The sequence below is a fragment of the Zootermopsis nevadensis genome, unplaced genomic scaffold (genome assembly GCF_977971745.1).
Source record: "Zootermopsis nevadensis isolate Lab colony 2312 unplaced genomic scaffold, Znev_1.0 Znev_ptg000002l, whole genome shotgun sequence".
NCBI classification, from domain to species: Eukaryota; Metazoa; Arthropoda; class Insecta; order Blattodea; family Termopsidae; genus Zootermopsis; species Zootermopsis nevadensis.
The window spans coordinates 20870741-20891103 of NW_028259134.1; the positions used below are offsets into that span (position 1 = coordinate 20870741).

The 20363-nt window shown below is 36.1% G+C and overlaps 3 protein-coding genes and 1 long non-coding RNA gene across 9 annotated transcripts; 2 read left to right on the top strand and 2 right to left on the bottom strand.

Moving 5' to 3' along the window:
- Positions 1–1196: 1196 nt before the first annotated feature.
- Positions 1197–9720, bottom strand: LOC110826981 (retinoid-inducible serine carboxypeptidase). Of its 2 annotated transcripts, none has more exons than XM_022058140.2 (9): positions 9626–9720; positions 7796–8013; positions 6879–7109; positions 5891–6001; positions 5210–5420; positions 4707–4874; positions 4201–4278; positions 2757–2911; positions 1197–2025 (listed from the first exon to the last, which is right to left on the bottom strand). In XM_022058140.2, the coding sequence occupies exons 1-9, from the start codon at positions 9705–9707 to the stop codon at positions 1963–1965; spliced, it is 1317 nt and encodes a 438-aa protein (XP_021913832.1). In that variant the 5' UTR covers positions 9708–9720; the 3' UTR covers positions 1197–1962. The 2 variants fall into 2 exon arrangements, with proteins under 2 accessions (XP_021913832.1, XP_021913833.1); XM_022058141.2 differs by lacking the exon at positions 9626–9720 and adding an exon at positions 9120–9263.
- LOC110826980 (tRNA (cytosine(72)-C(5))-methyltransferase NSUN6) lies at positions 9633–14543 on the top strand. Of its 3 annotated transcripts, none has more exons than XM_022058138.2 (8): positions 9633–9757; positions 9914–10428; positions 10567–10704; positions 10888–11089; positions 11608–11767; positions 12490–12697; positions 12992–13309; positions 14084–14543. In XM_022058138.2, the coding sequence occupies exons 2-8, from the start codon at positions 10363–10365 to the stop codon at positions 14369–14371; spliced, it is 1380 nt and encodes a 459-aa protein (XP_021913830.1). In that variant the 5' UTR covers positions 9633–9757; positions 9914–10362; the 3' UTR covers positions 14372–14543. The 3 variants fall into 3 exon arrangements, with proteins under 3 accessions (XP_021913830.1, XP_021913831.1, XP_087212718.1); XM_022058139.2 differs by lacking the exon at positions 9633–9757 and having other exon boundaries at positions 9876–10245; positions 10326–10428; XM_087356592.1 differs by lacking the exon at positions 9633–9757 and having other exon boundaries at positions 9885–10245; positions 10391–10428.
- On the bottom strand, positions 12300–16021 carry LOC110826982 (uncharacterized). 2 transcript variants are annotated; one of them, XR_015537331.1, is made up of 4 exons: positions 15914–16021; positions 15462–15606; positions 13995–14765; positions 12300–12616 (listed from the first exon to the last, which is right to left on the bottom strand). It is a non-coding gene; the product is annotated as an uncharacterized LOC110826982 (long non-coding RNA). The 2 variants fall into 2 exon arrangements; XR_015537332.1 differs by having other exon boundaries at positions 13995–14365; positions 15914–16015.
- Positions 16022–16062: 41 nt separating this feature from the next.
- Positions 16063–19732, top strand: LOC110826978 (WD repeat-containing protein 36). Of its 2 annotated transcripts, XM_022058136.2 has the most exons (4): positions 16063–16838; positions 16956–17765; positions 18210–18484; positions 18815–19732. In XM_022058136.2, exons 1-4 carry the CDS (start codon positions 16220–16222, stop codon positions 19667–19669), a joined length of 2559 nt encoding a protein of 852 aa, XP_021913828.1. In that variant the 5' UTR covers positions 16063–16219; the 3' UTR covers positions 19670–19732. The 2 variants fall into 2 exon arrangements, with proteins under 2 accessions (XP_021913828.1, XP_021913827.1); XM_022058135.2 differs by having other exon boundaries at positions 16063–17765.
- The last annotated feature ends 631 nt before the right edge of the window (positions 19733–20363 follow it).

Genomic DNA, 20363 nt, shown 5'->3' on the forward strand with positions numbered 1-20363 from the left:
TCTATGCGCATGTCAAAACAATGTTTCTGTACCATTTGACAGAGGGCAGCATCAAATAATCATAACACAACTGCCAAATATGAATGAGTATATATATTTTTTTAATAAATGAGGTAGATTTGTAACGGAAGAGATTTTTAAAATAGAAGTCAATTGACGTCTTCTTAAAAATTGGTTTAAATTGTATTGTTATTTGCTTAGACAAAAATTATGAGTGACTGTAAACTAAAACAATTCATTTATGAAAAGTTGGTTATGTCAGGATTTATTTGTTGACATGCTTATCATTCTGCAAAATGTTTGAATCAAATGACAGCTATTGAGACGGTACAGGCCGGCATAAACATGTAAAGTAATGCCATATGGATAGTCTCTTCTGTGCTGTGAATAATATGATTTTGCATGGTTAGGACTCCCATTATGTATTTCGGTGTTCAAGGATCAAACGTCATGCCTATAGACCGCCTATTCTGACCAAGTTTTTTCTGGGTTTCCGCAGTCACTACAGGAAAACTAAAAAAGTCTCAAAAAATAGGCAATTACAGCTATCTGCCGCATACAGTTTTCATTCAATACTATATAGTCAGAGCCACTCAAGTAACGCACTTAGTCCCACACATTCTATTTTATGTAATGGGAGGAAAATGCAAATTTTGTAAGCTTGAGAAAGAGATGAAAAAACATTACATAAAAATATTGCACCCATCCGAGAGAATGTTGGAATTGGCACTGAGGTTTTTCCCCCTACCAGTCATTCCGCCAATGTTCCACGCCACTATTGGCAATAAGATAGGCCTAACCAGCTTCAACATGTCACCACCTGCCCTTTAGCATCACCTCTGACCCAGTACTTGGCTAGACTCAAAATAGAAAAGTTAACTTTTCACATATTGCAGCTTCTACAGATACCTGGTAGGTACACCAGGCACACTAGACACACACTGGAGCATACTTTGAAGATACATTGGAAAGGATACAAAAGAAAATGACAATGTAGTGTTGTCTGGAGGGAAAAAGGAAATTTATGAAAACCCTCAATTATATTTCATGGCACGCAGACTGATAATCAAATCTAGGATCCCTAAAAAATTGTAGAAAATCTCAGACATCATCCTGTTCAGAGCTAAATAACTATAACCTATGATGGTGAAAAAGAGTTTTTCAATAACTTAATGAGCATATAATAAAAGAAATGGTTATTTCATCATGCCATAAAGGACTATGAACTCCACTGAAGCCTCCACTGGGGTAACTGATCCCTGCAGGGATTGAAACCAGGTACCACAGGCCGAGAACTCTGCTGTGGTTCCACAGAGATTTTATTTCAAGCAACTAACAATTGTCCATGCCAATTTAGAAATATGACATATTATAAACAGATTACAATATTAAGTTTATAGTTTAGATGCGTCATGTTTGTGTTTAAAATTCAAATATATATTTATTATTCAAGTCTATACACAAACTTCATCAAAGATCAAAGGAACACCCACAACAGTAATCTACAATCTACAATCAATGAAAAGCTTGCATTAATAAATATAGAGTAGTTTTAAAGATAAAAAACCTGAAGATGATGCTATGACATTGAAACATGTAGTAGTATAAAGCGCAATATTGTAACATCGAGATAACGATGAATGGCGCAGAATATTAATATTAATTTTAAATTTTAACATCAACAATTTAAAAGTTTGTGTATAGACTTGAATAATAAATATATATTTGAAGATTACAATATGTATTATGGAAATAACATATAAATTCAATTATAATTAATTACAAATGGCTTAAGTATTTGGAAAGAATATCTAAGAACCAAATCATGAATGTGCAAGTTTATAATCCAAATACTTCGTTATATATTTTTAAATTGTTTTATGAACACCTTCCATAAAGATTCTTGGACAGATGACCAACAAATCCTAGAATTCTTTACTCAAGTTTCATATCACTCTAAGTTTACTTATAGTGTGTAATTTCCTGGAGTAACTTGAGTGCACCAGTTGGATTATCTGTGGGAACCTGAAAGAAAATAATACATCATGTAAGCATTTAGTTATTTAAAGTTTTATTGAGTTATTAGGAGTTACTGAGCATCTCAGGTATAAGGTAGCTGTCTTCTGGGTTGTTGCACTGCATAGTCTGGTAGAAGTTTACTGAACTTTCAGAGGTCCTTGCTGCCTCCATCATCAGGGCAATGATGATGGCGCAACAACCCAGAAGACAGCCATCTCCAGACTCACCACCATGAAAACCTTAAATCCTGCTTTATCGAAGTTATATTAATGTTATTCAAGTAGTCAAGTAAAACATTTCATAGATGATATTATATAACTACGAGCTTCAAAATTTATTAAAGTGACTTACAGTGCACCTGGCATTATTAACATTTATTATACAGAAATAACATTTAAATCCCTGTACTATGGGGATGCTGGTTGAACATCAACTCCATAGCTTAGTGGTTTGGTGATATGCTACTGCGACAGACAGCCAGCTGGACCACTCATGCACTGTGACACATGACCAACTAGTCTGCTGTTAAATATACCAAGCAATGCTATAAGCTCTCACGTCCAATAGCATGATCCATATAAAGTCACATCTGTTTCAGATTTTCCACATTGGGATGGAAAATTTCATGGCAGTGAAAGCAATTTTTACTGCTTTTCCCAAGCAACATCAAAGTTATAAGGCATTTATTTGTACCCAAGTTACTGAATTATGTTACAGAGACTGGATATTGTGTTTACCATGTGTCCTGATCGGAGAAGCCAGTAGAAGTGGAAATTTCCAAATGATTTTTTGTAGCCCTCAATGATGCCATTAATGACCACCGGTGATCTTGTAGCAGTGGCCCAGTTTTTAGCTTCAGACCACTTCAACTGTTCAGCCCAGAGCAAAGTGCCTGCAACATTTCATTGTCAAACTTTCTATGGGAGGGAGTATATAGGAATGTGCTCAATGTATTTATATATGTTTTTGGTAGTTTCTAGTAATTAATTATGTACAGTAATGACAGTAACACAAACTATGCTGCTTGTGTGCCTTGTGCGTGAAGGGGATATGTAGTCAACTTCACGTACCAGCTGCTTAGCCTCTGGAGAAAGACACCCACAATTTTACTGTAGAAGAGACTGCTGACATGGATGTGGTGGCAAAGGAAGAGAGAAAAAAGGAAGAAATAATAGTAATAAGTAACAAGCACACATCTGTGGGTGGCCATATTTATCAGGAAAATATATGAAACTAAAGTATGCATCTATAATTTTCTAAGTGAATGAATATTTGCAGTATGGCTTAAAATTATCAGGGTATATATAATAGTAATATAGACTGATTCTGCAGAAAAAATTAATGAAGAAACTGAAAAATGTTTACAATAGATTACAGGAATGAACAGATAAGACGGACCCTACAAATTAATAATCATTATGGAGACATGGATGCAGATAGGGAGCAAACTTGTTTTCAAAGCTGTAGGAAGGAATGGAGAATCTATAATAAATCATAATGATGAACATAAACATGCACTGTCAGCGAGAAACAAAGTGTTATACAGTGTATCATAGCTAACAAGAGAAATGTGCTGAACATAATTTATACTAATGTATTTTGTGGCAGTGAAATAATTTCCAGTCAGTTCAAACATCTACTGACTAACAAAATGGAGAAATTTTAAAAACAGAGGGCCCCAGAGCAAAGATAAGTTTGGTGTAGCATTACTGAAAGAAGAAAAATTAGAAAATTGTTCCAGTTAAGAATACAAAGCTGTTTTAATGGAACTTCAATAATAAATACTATAAAATTAGAATGGGGAGAACTAAGAATATTATTGTCTGCAACTGAAGAAACCACTGGAAAAGAAAATACATCATATATAAAAGTAGTTTATTAAATCTGTGTATAATGTATTGGCAAGAAAACGTCAAGACACTGCAGTCAACATTTCTATTAAAATATCACATGATTATAGAAAACGACATTAAATTATTGACAGTATTCCTACTACTTAACAACTATGCTACATAACAAAGAACATGCAAGAGCAACATCATTTAATAAACAACTTAGTTTATCTACAATAAAAGAAAGACCAATGATGGATGAAAACTAATTAACAGAAGAAAGTTTTTCAAAATTTAATGTATTCCAAACTGAATTATCACTCTCCATACTTGTTTAATTTCAGCTTACCCGGAGTGTCAACAATGAGATCCAGCTGCCCCGTAAATACACACACAGTTAAATCTGTTTTTTCCAGCAGCTGCTCCACTGTAAAATAGAAAGGATGATCAAAATGCAACAAGTTGTGGTTAAGTTGTCATTACATCTCAACACCATATATTAGGAAGTGGATGTAATGCTCGATGCATTGTGGTCCTTGGCACTGAATTGAGATAAGTAGTGAGCTTCAATCTCTGGAGAATGTACTTACTGAACAGGAGGCAGTTTGAGTGAGTGTGGTGGCTAATAGATAAACTGCTCCTTCTACCACATATAAAAACCTAGTCATCCAACCCACAGCCAGCTATCCCAGCGCATAACTAGCAGTTAATTCTTATATATTCTGTAAAATATAATTATTTATACTCCCATGCACATTATAATTTTAATATTCAGACCTACTCTCTGGAGTACAATGCCCCTTTCTACAAAAGTCATTTGAATGAATGCCTAAAATTGTTCTGATATATACATACCAACTTCTGTAGCTGGTTTCATGAAGTCCTCGGACAAGTAATCGAAAACGTCACCGCTTTGTCCTCCCCAGGTAACCTCTGCAGGGATTTCTAAGGCTTCTTTCACAACAGTATTCATAAAGTGATCCAGATCATCATCATCCCTCAGCAACAATTTGTTTACGAGACCTAGAGAACAAATAATTGGAGTCTTAAACCACTCAGCCATCAGAATTTCAGCATGTCACCTTCAGTACGTGGATGTCTCACAGATAATTAAATGTACTAAGAAGAGAATAGCCATTATTTCTAATGTCATAGTTGATGGAAAAGTAGTATGTTAATTTCTAATTTCAGTAATTTTAAAATTGTAATTTCACTGTAAGAAGGTCTGTAATGGAAGTACCAGAGTGGCTCTGCAGCATCACAGCACAATTCTGAGTAAGATTTAGGAAACTTCTATAGTAGAGAGGACCAATCTTCTAATAGCTAATAGCTGTAACTAATGAAAGAAAACCTTTTACCTCTGAACGAAGTTATGGGCCGAGATTTAGAGCTACTATGGACAGGGAACAGAACATTGTAAAAGTCAATGCCACCTGTCACTTGCAGGATAATCATTTCAGTTCTGCCCCAGAGATCAGTGGCCAACTCATATTTTCCAGCATCAATAGCAGCTTTAGTTTGCTGAGCATAACTGTCAATAATGTTGTATCCTTCAGTGTCTACAAATCCCTGCAAAAGCGACATTCATGACAAAGTAAAATTTTCTTCAATGTGTGAATAAATGAGTAGGAGTTTTTAAATTTATTATGAATTTTGAAATATCCATAAAATATATATGAGCACAGAATGAAACCAATGCCTATGATAAATAAATATAAAGACATAATAAATCATTAGTTGATTACTCAGTCAGCCACATAATTAACCAATAAGTCAATCAGTTTGTGTTTTATACATGTACTGCAAGAGTTCTGGTAACAGAAATTTGTGAATGGATGATTATGTAAAAGATAAATTTTAAACCTGTTGGGCATAGCAGGAAAGCAGATATGTGCTTTTCTCAGGCATTATTCTGCCCTTATCTGATTAAAGATATGATTGTGCATATATTTAATCTATAAATAGTTTTTACTTAAACAGAAAAGAGCTTATACTGCAATTCAGTTTAATCCTTCTAGATCCAATGTCTACAACCATACCATCTGTAAAAGAAATGGTGCCCAAGTGAGAACCGAGTCAATGGGAGAGACCCAGGAGTCTCCAAGAGCAACTCCTTCCAGCGGTACTTCAATATTACCGTCTTTGATTGCCTGCAATGGAAATACTTTATTACAGTAGTTTAATAACAAATAACTTATTTTCCTTATTAACTATAAGACAAGGCTTGCATCATACAAATGGTTAGAAGTAATTTTTTCTGCTTCAAATATCCATCAATGACTAATAATGAAAGCATTAAAGTATTCAGATCATTACTTAATATAATCACTCAAAAGTAATGGGACTTGACAATCATGTCTTCATCATTCATACATTTCCCAATATATATTAATGTAACTTCGATTTTAATACTAAGAAGAAGACGTTAAAAAATACTTTTAGTGTTAATACACCATGGACATCCGATTTCAAACCAGTATGTTTTGAAAACTGCTGCATATCATTAATCTATAAATCAGTGTAAAAGTTGAAAATGTGGCCCAAGAGCTTTGTGTATCGTCAGATGCAGTAAATTTATCTTGATTTCCTCTTTATGAAAATGAGTAAGACTACCTGGACCTGCTCCAGGTCTTACTTTTGGGTCTCTTGGTATCTTCCCTTCATTAAGGTTTATATTGCAGTGTTTTCTTAAGCAATCCCATTCAATGTATTTCTCACTGTATTGGTCACTCCACTATTCTCTAATTTAATTGTAAGCGTATCTTAAAGAGAAAAATGTGACCTAACAATCTTACTGTTGTATTTCAGGTCTCTTTACCTCTGCAAATAATAAATTACTATAAAAAAGGAACCAACCTAGTTTCATTTTTTTTAACAACATACAAACCTATGATTTTACAATTTGTAATATTTATTTCTACATACTATAATTTTTAAAAATTCTCAGTAAACTAACCCCATATAATGATGTAAGTAACACACAGAGTGCTGAATTACTGCACTTACAATTGCAGAAAAATTAATTACCTTGTCCAGAAAGAGGGCATATTCTGCAGCCATCTTCCCACCATATGATTCAGAGAAAATATAAAGTGGAACAGTTTTGAACTCAGGATGAGCCTCAAGGAAGCCTCCAGTGAATGTCACAAGGTCTTTTGCAATCTGTGAATTGTTTGTAGTGAGTGCAGAATAGCTGTCCACATAGCTGAAGCCTGTACCCACAGGGTTATCAATGAACAGGACATTCACATGTTTCACCTGCAAGCAGAAAGCAGACATTAAAGTAATCAGATAACTGGGGTTCAATTCCTGGTAGAAACATTGGATTTACCTGGGAATTGAATATGCTCAAGTCTTGAAGCTGATCATTCTGCTGAAGTCAGAAATTCTGCCAATTAAACAACCAAACTTATTTTTGTAAGATTTGAGGTTTTCACAGCGGTGAGTATGAAGATTTCTGTCTTCTGGGTTGTTGCGCTGTGTAGTCTGGTTGATGTTAACCAACGTTTCAGAGGTCATACTGCGATGATCGCCCTGATGACGGAGGCAGTATGACTTCTGAAACGTTGGTTAACATCGACCAGACTACACAGCGCAACAACCCAGAAGATAGAAATCTTCAAACTTATTTTTGTTAAATACTACATATTGTCCATAGTGCCTCCATGGTAAGTTCCTCCAGAACACTTGTACCCACTCATAAGTCCACATGGCATCACAACCCAGAAAACCACCAATGACTATCAATGATGGCTTCTATTTAACAAAATCTTTTCCTGTTTAATATTCCCATGGGAATGTAATATTTTAATTTCTGAAAAATCAATGCAGTTAGTTCTGAATGCTGAGATATGGTGCCCTGTCACTGAATTTCTCAGTTGCTGTTAAGCGAGATATCCTGAATCCAGCATGGAAAGGATTAATTCAGAACAGAGCTTCCCTACCCAAGAGTAGTTGCGGACGTTGAGGTTTGTGTCCACAATGCCTAGTTCCTCAAAGTTTCCATAGCCAGTAGATGATGCGCCAGGACCGCCCTGCAGCCATATAACAAGGGGATGTTCAGTAGTCCGTTCATGATAGTACAACCAATAGAATATGTGAGCTTCAGGTCGCACTGTCACATAGCCCCAGTCCTGTTCCCCAGGACCAACCCCAGACCGGCCTGAAACAAATGACAAAGTTTCACCTGGGTCATGCTGCATATAGGGGACGTCGAGGTAAGGCCTTGCGTATTATTAAAGTAGGCATTAGGTGGTCAGTGGTCAGCTTTTCGCTCCGACCAAATTATTCTCGTCATACTTTTGCGGTTCAGTTATACTCCATACACTATAACACAGCAGAAGTGGTCAGACAAATCCTATTCTTATGCAGGTGCAGACAATCAAGTTCTGTTAGACACTGATTATTAGACTAATATGCTTAACATAAACTCTCCTCAACTTTTGAACTCTGACTGAAGTACCCTGTAATTTTCAACACCCAAACCTACCTACTTCAGAGCAATGTGTCTTTAGGAACGTTCAATGGAGCAGAATCATTCTTGAGAAGCTGAGAGTCGCTTAGCTATTAAATACTTTTCCGGTCTCTCGTTCCATAAAATATTTTATTTTTCGTTTTTCAAGTTTTAGCCGGGCTAACACGGTTAACAGCTTCCCAACGCCGCCTTTACAATTCCTTTGCCTCTCCTTGTGTGTTTTTGTCTATTTGTTTAATAAACAATCAAAAGCAAGTATTTGATTACACTGCAAACAGTTAACTGCATTGCTGACATTCCCAGTACGGTTCTCACGGCGGAGAGTAAAGAATTACATTCTTCTGTTTTGTTGCGTTGCATAGTCTGATAGTACCTCACAGACGTTTCAAGAAGATCCCTGGAATATTCAGCGCAACACACGGAAAACGGTCTTCTTCAAAATTTTAATGAAGAAAATCAGCAGATTTACTGCGGCGAATTTTCCGTAACTGGATTAGATGATCCAGTAGTTGTGTGAATGAAATGCAAAAGCACAACAAACTGCACGTATCTGTAATTCTAAAAGTTCGCTGACAGAGCATCAATATTTTTCTTAAATTCTGTTAAGATACGACTTTTTTCCAATAAGTTTAATGACGCTATTATGGTTCCAACATTTACTTATGTTATTATTTTAAGCTGAATAAGTTCATCTGCAAGGACTCGGTATTTTTTTTTCCAAAACTTTCTGAGTAAGGTGACAAGTTGTCTTTTGGGAATATTAAAGGCAAACTTCTTGTTGCAGCATAACATACCTGTTACAAAGCCGATGAAAAACAATGCAATCAAGAGCAGAATCATTTAACTTGCTTTGTTATCACGATACGTATACAAATTCAAACTTTCACGCCAAGTCTGAACACGGCGAGTACAAAATTAGTTACATTTATACCTATTTACCTACAGTTAATCTCTAATAAAGTGGGGCAAAGAAGATATATTTCTATCAGATAACAAGAACAATTACTTGATAGGTTAAAACACTTCAGATATGAGCTTGCAATCAAATACAGACCATAGAAGAAAGTTCAAACTACAAATAAAGTACGAGGGTGGATTTCCGCAACAATGTAATATGAATTCATATTTGTGATAGGGTCGAAACCCATCCAAGGAGTCCTATCAAAATGTATAATACTTTCAAGCTCTACATAGGAATTAATAAATGTATGTTTTGGCAACCAGAACAAATAGCAGCGAAGGAAATGTAGTAGTATTCATATAACAGACTGGTTGGTTCCAGTCACTTTTTTCCCTGTACCTGTTAAATGAAATGGTACTGGATGGGTCACAGAGCCGGTCTGGTTGTTTCCCATAAATTGGGAGGAAAACTGTAAGAACATGTTTGTCAACTGAATTGTCAGATAATTAAAATACAGCAAGTGGTGCGCTGGTAAGCGATACAAGTATCTGATTTAACCTGTTAATCTTTGCAGTAACTCGAGAATCGATCTTATCTTATCTGTAAAGTAGCGATTTCGCTCACTTTTCACACTCGCTTAAAATAATCCAGGGATTTCCAGAGTAATGTCCTATAATTTTTTTGCAGATTTTATTTTCAAATGTCAAGCAAGTCCGGATCTGCAGTCGGATTAGAGGCTTCTCATTACTGCAAAAAACTTCCCGAATCCTATTAACCAAGCGACAATAGAGAGCTATCGATTGGGCCTGAGAACGGAGACAGATTATAGTCTCCAAAAGTAGTTTTTAAATTAAAATTAGAACGAAGGGTAGGCACAAAAGGGTTTGTCAACCACCATACAATAATTATGTCAAGAACAGTGAATAAGCTATCGGCTATGAAAGACGATTGCAGATACCTCACCTGTGTACATATCACAGATTTTATCCTCAAAGTGTAAACTATTTTTATTATTTGAGGTATTCAAATCACATTTTCGATCTCTGAATCGTATAGAGGTCTTCGGCATGAGTACAGTAAACTTAATTCTTCATTTCAGTAATTAGAACGTTCTCATTTGTTTCATACAAACCACAATGACGCCTTTTATGAATAATTTGGAAGTTGAATCGTATTTAAAACATGAATTACTAAGAAATACGGTGAGTTATTTTTACAGTATAGGTTAGGTTTAGGCCTATATATGTGAATTGAGATGTTCTTATATATGGAAGCAAAATGTTCGCTTTTAAACACAAGCAACAGCTTTTAAGTAACTCTGTGAAAATTATTTCTGTTAGGAAGCGTGCCACGAGTCTCAAATAGACAAACTGCTGTCATGGTTATGTACAGCACCAAAGTTTACTACTTTCCGTGTTAACACTCTCGTGTCCACTGTGGATGAAGTTTGTGAAATACTTGCACATCACCTTTACAAGGTTTGATACAGATATTTACAATACACACAATATTGGAGTTGCATTTATGAAATATTAAAACTTTAATGTCTGTCTTGACATGTCTTATGAGCCATCTGAACAAATTGCAATGAAATGCATTTGTATTGTTTATTTTCCTCTTTAATGTCTGTACTCATGAACCTAACTTATGTCTACTGACAGCAAGCAGCAGCTCATGGAAACTACCCGGAAATTTATAATGTGACAGTTCATCCCAAGTTACCAGATACTATTGTAATAGGCAGTATGGATAAAGCCAATATAAGGCCACAAGGAAAGGAAGTTATTGTTGATGCTACCTGTGGTGCAGCAGTGTTAAGAGGGGCTCATGTGTTTGCTCCAGGAGTCATGGGCATGCCAGCAGGTGCTTCATAGACTAAAATAGAACTTAGGGATATTCTGTATTCAGGTATTCGTGTTTGACTTTTTAATACCATCATAACCAAATGATGTAGACTGTTGCATAAAAGACTATTGGAATTACTATAATGAACCTCCTATGCAATTAAGAGAACTTTTAGCAGACAAACTATGTATTTTGTGGCTTAGTTGTAAAATTATGTTTTCCTCATAAGGAACATATAATATACAAAAATTAACCAAGACGGACCACAAACTACTTCTACACTGTTAACAATATTTTATAATACAATGAAAATAACTAATATAAGCAAATTTTAAATATCTTTTTAACAGTAAATCCTTATGGGTTAGGATGTTTTATGTCAGGTAAGGTTCCTCCATTCTTCATGAAAATGTTTAGCATTGACACTAAAATGACAGAATTTTGGGTGGGATGGGGTATCCAGTTCCTGTAATTTGTATTATGAAATATTCTACATCTTTTATCTATGGTAATATATTGTAATTATATAATTGCAGGTATTCACTGTGGAGACACTGTCAGTGTTTTTGCAGATATTGTAGGCCAATGCAAGAAAGGCTTTCAGAAACCTTATGCACAAGGTTCCAGAATGTTCCTTGGGATTGGCGTTGTGCGTATGGAACGCAAGCAGTTATATGCCAAAGACTTAAAGCCAGCGTGAGTTAATGTTCAGTATCATTGAACTTCACTCCTTGCTGCCAGTAATGCAGTAGGTAGAACACAGTTCATGTTAAATGTTGTGTACAAATGGCATGAAAATTAAGTGGTTGTAAAAAAGAATACAGTGAATTTAAATGACCCAATAAAGAGTTAAATCGAATGTAGGATTTGAGGCTTTCACAGCAGTGAGTATGGAGATGGCTGTCTTCTAAATCCAAGGTGTTTAGAATTTATCAATATTTATTACATAGGTTCTTTCTTGATTTATATGAGTCTGTCTGACAGAAGAATTGTAGAACTAAGTGCTGAGGACCTAACAGAGATTAAGTAATGGAGGAATGGAGAAAACTGAAAGAAGAGGAACTTCCCATTAAATACTCTACACTTAATATTGTTACAGAAATTAAATCAAGTATGAGGCATTTGGCCTGCATAGGAAAACAAAATATTGGTTGGAAAATCTCAAAGAGATAATCTGGGAGACCCATGCATGGATGGATGATATTAAAATGAATATAAGAAAAAGACATGCTGTGGAGATATTTATTTGTTTGAATTATCCCAGCATAGGATCCAGTGGTAAGATTTTGTGATGAAAGTTGTACTTGTTATTCTACTGCGATGTATTTCTTTACCAGTTGACTTCTGCCCAAGGCTAACCTTCTATCACGGAATCAGTGAATGATGTGAAACGTTAAAACTAACTTTTGTTATTACAGTGGAGTTGCAATTGAAATGACAGCAACAATATCTGGCTGTCCCGTGATAGGAGCAAATTGTTTGCCTTCTAACTTAGCCTTACTGCAGAATCTGCCCTCAATCGTGTGTGGTCATGTGCTGAGTCCCCTGCAAAATGAGATAATCCTTGACATGTGTGCAGCTCCAGGAAACAAAACATCACACTTAGCAATGCTTATGGGAGATCAGGTAGTATGTCAATGCAGTGAAGTCTTCTTGAACAATCGGCAGCATTGGTATGGAGTAAAAGTGTGATGTTTTGTATGATTTTCTCTGCTTCCATCATCAGTGACTAATCATCGATGCAGAGACAGCCTCTGAAATGCCACTCTTTCACTCCATATCAACATGCCTGATCACTCAAGAGTTCACCGCATTTAGTCAGCATGAAAATATAAAATTCTATATAGTGTTTTACTTTAGATCTTAACATATTATTTGTGTTAATTATTTATAGTTCTTGAATTAATTAATACTTTGTAGGGTATCATCATAGCACTGGACAAGACAAAATCTAAAGTGAACAACATTGTGAAACGTTGTCAGCAGTTCTCACTTCACAGTGTACATACTTTTGTATGTGATTCCACCAAAACTATTCAGAAAGTCGCAGATCCATGTGATCCAAAAGAACGACATAATTTGGTTCTTCAAGGTCCACCATTCAGACCAGAATCATTTGACAGAATTCTGCTTGATGCACCGTGCAGTGCATTAGGACAAAGACCTCAACTGGCAAACAGAATCACAGTTAATCAACTCAGATCATATCCACCTCTACAACGCAAGCTGTTTCACTCGGTAAGTGATCTTACATTATAAACATTCAAATTATGTCCTCCTCTACAGTTCAATTGATAATGATTGTACATCACCACATATATGAGTTCTATGAGAGAATATTCTTTGAAATTCTAAAAATATGTTAATGTCAGTCTTCTGAAGCATATAGGTAGATACCAACATTTCAGAAGAACATTCTGCCTCAAATTTTATGTGAAAAAAATAATTAAAATAATTTGCAGAATATACACTACCATGTGAATTATGTTATGATTATAAAGGTTAAACATGCCAAGTATGATATAATTAAGGCACTACTAGATGTACAGTCAAGCTCTACACATGCTGATAATCAGCATGGGCATGTCAAGTTACATGTTATGATTGCTTTTTTCTATAAGAAAGAAACCCATTAGCCACTGGAGAGGCTAGGTAGACTTTTACCTCTACCTCATATAATGTTTGCTTTTCAAATAACTTTTCTCTAAAACTGGTAACAGGACTCAAATTAATAATATGCCATTTAACATGCAGTTCACATGCAGCATATATCATTTCCCCATTGTAATATAATCCATCTCTTCAGTCTACCAAATAACTTCTTATCCCAAAAAAATTCTGTATTTATTTTTTGTTTCCACCTTGAAGCTACATATCCAGTTTTTGGAAATGTCCTTGATTCAGTTATCTTAACAGTACTTGCTTGAACGTATACATTATGAAGCTCCTCCATCCCCCACTTCCTTCCACTGTCGTGGGTTACTCTTCTCTGATGTTTAATTATTCTTTCAGGCAGTGTCGTTGCTGAAGCCCGGAGGTACTCTCGTGTACAGTACTTGTACAGTGACTGTTGATGAGAATGAGGGGCTGGTTCTTTGGGCTCTGGAACATTTCCTGAATTTAGAATTAGTGCCTGCGGAGCCACTGTTGGGTGGGCCAGGACTGAGAAGATCAGGCCTCACTGAAGAGCAGAGGCAATGTGTGCAGAAGTTTTGTCCCCCAATAGTAGGTGATGACTGTGACACTGATACAGTTGGCTTCTTTATTGCATGTTTTCGCAAGAAAATGCAGTTCCTATAAGGTGATTTCACCAGTTTGTATTTTCTCCTAGCATATTGTGGCGTTCCATGATATTTGTTCATGACTTAGGCTGAATATATGTATACACAGTAATAATTTTCCTCTTGTAATGAATGTAATCATATATGTCTTGAATTGAATTTTAAGAATAAATACTCCAAAAGTGAAATAATGTTATTTTATATACATTACATTTGTACATTTTAATATAACATTAAACATGAAATGCTGAATTGCAGTAGTAGGATAAAAAGCATAACACTTAATAATAATCCATCTGGCTTCAGAACCTAAAAAAACTTGGTTCTCGATGTCCACTGGAGGGCTGTTTCAAGTAGCAGCCAATAAAGCTCAAACTGTTATGCTGATTGCCAACATCCGGAACGGATAGGCACTTTAAGAAGAAGAAGAAAAATAAGGGTGTCTCTCTTACTGCACATGTAATTATAAATCTTGCATTATGGTAGCCCTCAAATTAAAAATATAAAGTAACATGTACAGACTTTCTGAATTCTTTGCGAGTGCATATAACGATTAGTATTTAACATTTATAAATCGGAAAGTATATCACAGGATCACTATTTTATTAACGTGCCCACTGTAAATTTGGCATACTTAAAATGTTAATTTCCCATACCTGTTGTGACATATGTCCCTTAATATTAAAGAAAATATTGTCATGATAATATTCAAATTGGACATATTCTACAACAAACTGGCTAGACATATTTTATTAAGACCTTTCAACAAGCACCATCAATTCAAACCTTTCAATGAAAAACTAAATTCTCCCTGCTGGGGCTAATGTAATAAACATTTTGAATACGGAGCATTTAAATTAAATGGTTTGACAGAAGCAGGATACAGTGGATTTAACTCTTTAAAGTAGTGTTTACTACATGAACCACCTTCTTTAACATTCAGTAATTCCACATTTTGCCCACTGATTGTATTGCTGGGTTAGAAATGATTTTCAGCATAAATAGCATTAATAAACTGATCTTTGTAATGGAGATACACTTAGAACTAAAGACAATTTTTAAATATTATTTAGTGGTGTGCATCAGAAGTAATAGTAAAACTTCAGTACCTGTGATGAGGAAGCTGTGTGTACCCCACTTCTAAAACCATTTATATGCTTGGGCTCATTGATGTAATGACTGGATGTAATGGAACTCATTTTCACCAGGATCACGATCGCCCCATACAGGTATGCTCACGTTCCTCAGCCTAATCTGTGAGTAAAATACAACAGTAGGCAGAACTTCCAGTAATGTGTTAGAGATTATAAGTACAGCACTGTTATCCAAACTAACCACTTTTAATTGCTTTAACAATCTCTACTGCTCCTGAACTTACTGACAAATATTAAGCTAAAAATGGGGCACACTAAATATATTAAACTGTTCCTCTCCAGGATATGGAACTGAACTCAGTAACGCATTAATATATTGAAGTTTGACATTAAAATTTAAATTTGCTGAATTTATATTCTATTCTTAATTTCCTACTGAATGCAATTTCAATTTTCCACTATCATACCAAATATGTCACCTGCTGTTCCTACGATAATACAACTACATTTGAAGTTAGTTCTGGAATTTCAAAAACTGTACGAGTTTTATGATGACGTCATGTACAGTTCCGATATCATCCACCATCTGGCGACACTTTACATTCCACAAAGGGCATATCATGTTCACCAACATAACCAACTTTTTCATTCTCGGGTTGTGGTGTCTGTTTATACAGGTGAAAGATATATTCATCAGTAGCTGGTGCAGAAGAATTTTTGATTGAATAGTCGCTTAGTGTATCAGCAAACATTTTTTGCGTTGATAACTATAAATGGCCCAATCTAGTAGAATATTTATGAGCAATAGGGCTCTAGGTTATGTTAGTAACCATATCCCATTAGTCGTGCGATATATTCGTTGTAGAAAAGAAAACTTGGTCGTAACATGTGTTGGAAAAGCATTTCATACGTACGGCTGTTCAAGATTTACATTGCTTAGTGTCAGTGGCTTGCATTCTGGTGAAGTAACATGTATTGCTGCAGACGCTTATCACGTGTACACTGCAAGTGATGATGTAATTCGTGCTTGGAGGCGAGGAACAGAACTCAAGCATACATATGTTGGACATTCCTGTCCAGTGCACCTGCTTTTGCCCTTTGGACCTCATCTCCTTTCTGTTGACGAAAACAACATTCTTAAGATATGGGATGTCAAGTCTGAGGAGTTGCACTTGGAGCTGACATTTGACAATAACACATTTAATATAACCACAATACTTCATCCTGTAACATACTTGAATAAGGTTTTGTTAGGTAGTGAACAAGGAATCATGCAACTATGGAATATTCATTCAGCAAAACAAATTTATGTTTTCAAAGGTTGGACATCAGCTATCACTGTTCTGGAACAAGCACCAGCTATTGATGTTGTAGCAGTTGGTTTGGCTAATGGTAAAATAATTCTTCACAATCTAAAGTTTGATGAAACTGTCATGGAATTTATGCAAGACTGGGGACTTGTAACCTGTTTGTCTTTTCGAACTGATGGACACCCAGTATTGGTTTCAGGTAGTTTGTCAGGACATGTTGTATTCTGGAATTTGGAAGAACGGAAAGTAATGAGTCAGTTGCTGGCAGCACATAATAATGCAGTAACTGGGCTTCAGTGTCTTCCAAATGAACCCCTTTTTGTCACCTCCTCTCCAGACAATTCATTAAAGATGTGGATATTTGACATGCCAGATGGAGGGGCACGACTTTTGCATATTCGTGAAGGGCACAGTGCACCACCTTCATGTGTTCGATTTCATGGAAGTAACGGTCACAATTTGCTGAGTGCAGGAGGGGATTCCACACTTCGAATATTTTCTACTGTAACAGAAACTTTCAATAAGAATCTTGGACAAGCTTCATATAATCGCAAGCTCTCAAAAAAGAAAAGTAAAGGTTTGGGAGATCCTCTAAAGATGCCCCCAATTGTGCAGTTTACATCAGAAACAACAAGAGAGAAGGAATGGGATAACATCGCAGCAGTTCATTTAGGTTTGGCTACCGTCACAACGTGGTCATATGACAAGTTAAAGATGGGAGAGCTCAAGTTATTACCAGAAAGATTTGATGCTAAGAAATCACAGTTGAAGGTGAACATTGTTGCAACATGTCTGTGCCTCACTTCCTGTGGCAACTTTGTGCTGATAGGATACAGTACAGGCCATGTAGATAGGTTCAACATCCAGTCTGGTATTCACAGAGGAAGCTATGGCCACCCATCTGCCCACACAGGACCTGTGAGGGGTGTGGCTACAGATAACTTAAATCAGATGACAGTCACTGGTGGAAGTGATGCACTGGTCAGATTCTGGCATTTTAAATCTCCAGGTAAGTGACATGACATAACCTTCCATTTGCAAGGTTTCTTCTGATGACTTATTTTGGTAATTGTGTTCAACAGGGTCTTGATAACCTACATCATGAATCTGGTAATACTATAGGATAACCAGCTATGAGAAGAACTTCACCCACCACTGCTCATGTTTCTATTACTGACATGAGAAATGTACACAAATATTCAAGGACATATAAGAAAAGGCACAGAGAGTAAACTCATATTACCTAACCAGACTTTTATGACTAATATTAAGATGATGCCTCTTTCCATTGGTTGTAATTTTCATTCATATCTGGCATCCCTGAAACTCTGTCTCAAGGGTACATATCATCTGATATACCTCAGAACATGTTCTTTTGACAGGGTGAATTAATCTACCTGTAAGTTTGTTATGAATAATCAAGATATGTGAAGTTTTTACTTTTGTCCCAAAGGTTCAACAGCAGTAACAAAGCTTGATGTAGAAGAATCAGTGTCATTCTTTCGACCTCACCATGACAGTTCAATGTTGGCAGCAGCTCTGGAAGATTTCACTATTATCATCATAGATTTGGACACTCATACAGTTGTGAGGAAATTCCAGGGGCATAAAGGACAATTGACCGATGCTACGTTCAGTCCAGACTCACGCTGGTTGGTAACAGCTGCTATGGACTGTACTGTCTGCACTTGGGACATTCCATCGGCACAGCTTATTGACTGTTTTCAGGTTTGTACTGATTTAATTTTTGTTTTAGATAATAACATAGAGTACAAAAGTGGGGTCACCTCCAGTTTCATGAAAATTTGTTGGGTCAAAGGACATGGAAGACAAATGCAAGCACTGGTACGTAATACCATAATCGTATCTTTCCTTATAAAGTAAAGTAGTTATGCTAAAAATATTTCTTTTATCTAAAATATTAAAATAGTAAACTTAAGTGCATGACTTCTGTTCACCTTAAGTTGCCTGATCCCTCCAAACTATACTGGTAGACGGATAACTCGGACAGATTTCATCATGAACACCACTCATAACATGCGTTTCCCTTATTTTTAGCTGGATGCTGCCTGCACTTCACTGAGCCTTTCACCAACTGGTGACCTCTTGGCAACAACTCATGTGGATTATCTTGGTGTGTTCCTTTGGTCTAACCGAACATTATATTCACATGTTTCACTTCGTGCAATCTCTGAGCCAACTGAAGTCCCTTTACTAAAACTCCCAACAACCATGGGTGAAAAACAGGAAGGAATGGAAGACAAACTCAATGATGGAGAACCTGAGTTTAAGTCCTGTGATCAAATCAGTAAAGACCTTGTAACATTGTCTTTGGTTGCGAGTTCAAGGTGGCAAAACCTTCTGGATATTGATATAGTAAAGAAGCGCAACAAACCTAAAGAACCACCAAAAGTACCAAAAGCAGCACCATTCTTTCTTCCAACCATACCATCACTAAACCTTCAGTTTGACTTAAATAAAACAACTGACAAAGAAGAAACAAACATCAGAATGCCTGCAAGTCTACAGAGTCTTTCAGGTTTTGCACAGCTGCTAAGTGATGCTGCTGAAACCAACAATTTTCAGCCAGTTGTTGCCAAGCTGAAAGCCATGGGTCCTTCAGTGATTGACTTTGAAGTCTCTTCTCTTGCCCCAGAAGGAGGTGGGTCATTTGACCTTATGTTACTGTTCATGAAGCTTATTGAGTCAATGTTGATTAGTAATAAGGACTTTGAACTAGCACAAGCCTATCTAGGACTTTTTCTCGGAAGACATGGGGACTTGATTGCATCAGAAAGACAATTAAGGGATTACATACCTAAACTCCAAAGCTGTCAGATCACAGGTTGGGAATTGTTACAAGGTAAATTGTTCTACAATCTCTGTGTGACACAGTCATTGAAGGGGATGTAAGACAAATCTAAAGTAAACATGATATTTTAAGTAAAATACAAATCTACCACTTATTTACAGTTACCTTCATTCTATGATTTCTTTTGAAGTTCAAGCCTGAGGTAAAAATTTCCACCCCTACCAAACCTTCCCATATCTCTGTCTAATAACAAATTAAATTCTGTTGAACCAAACATTTCAGTTAGGTGAGGAAAACCTTACTTCATATTTTGGTTCCAGGTCTCCTTTTTGTCCAGAAACTGAGTCCCTTGACTGAGGTTTCTTATAGATTTCTTTGGTTCCTCCAATCAAATGCTGGGATAGTATCTTGAAACAGGTCATAACTGATCCTTCCACATCAATCCCAATATGTCTTCCTGTCCTATGCTGCATGACCTGTGCAGATGGAAATTATCATTAAAGTAAGAAACAGTTGCACTATTATTTAAGGACAGTTTCATATGGCTTGACCAATTAAATCTGTTCCTAAATTCTTCAGCTCATACCATTTGATACACTTATATACTGAGCAAGTTGGCTCAAACACCACTGTTTTTAGTTCCACCAAGCAAATGCCTTATGGCTGAGATATTGTAAAACACTAAACTACAACTGAAATAATGATTAATCCACTTAATATTAAACACTGAAGTTGAGTGGTTAGCACACACCATTTGTATTTGGAAGATCCCAGGAGCATTTTACTCAAGACATA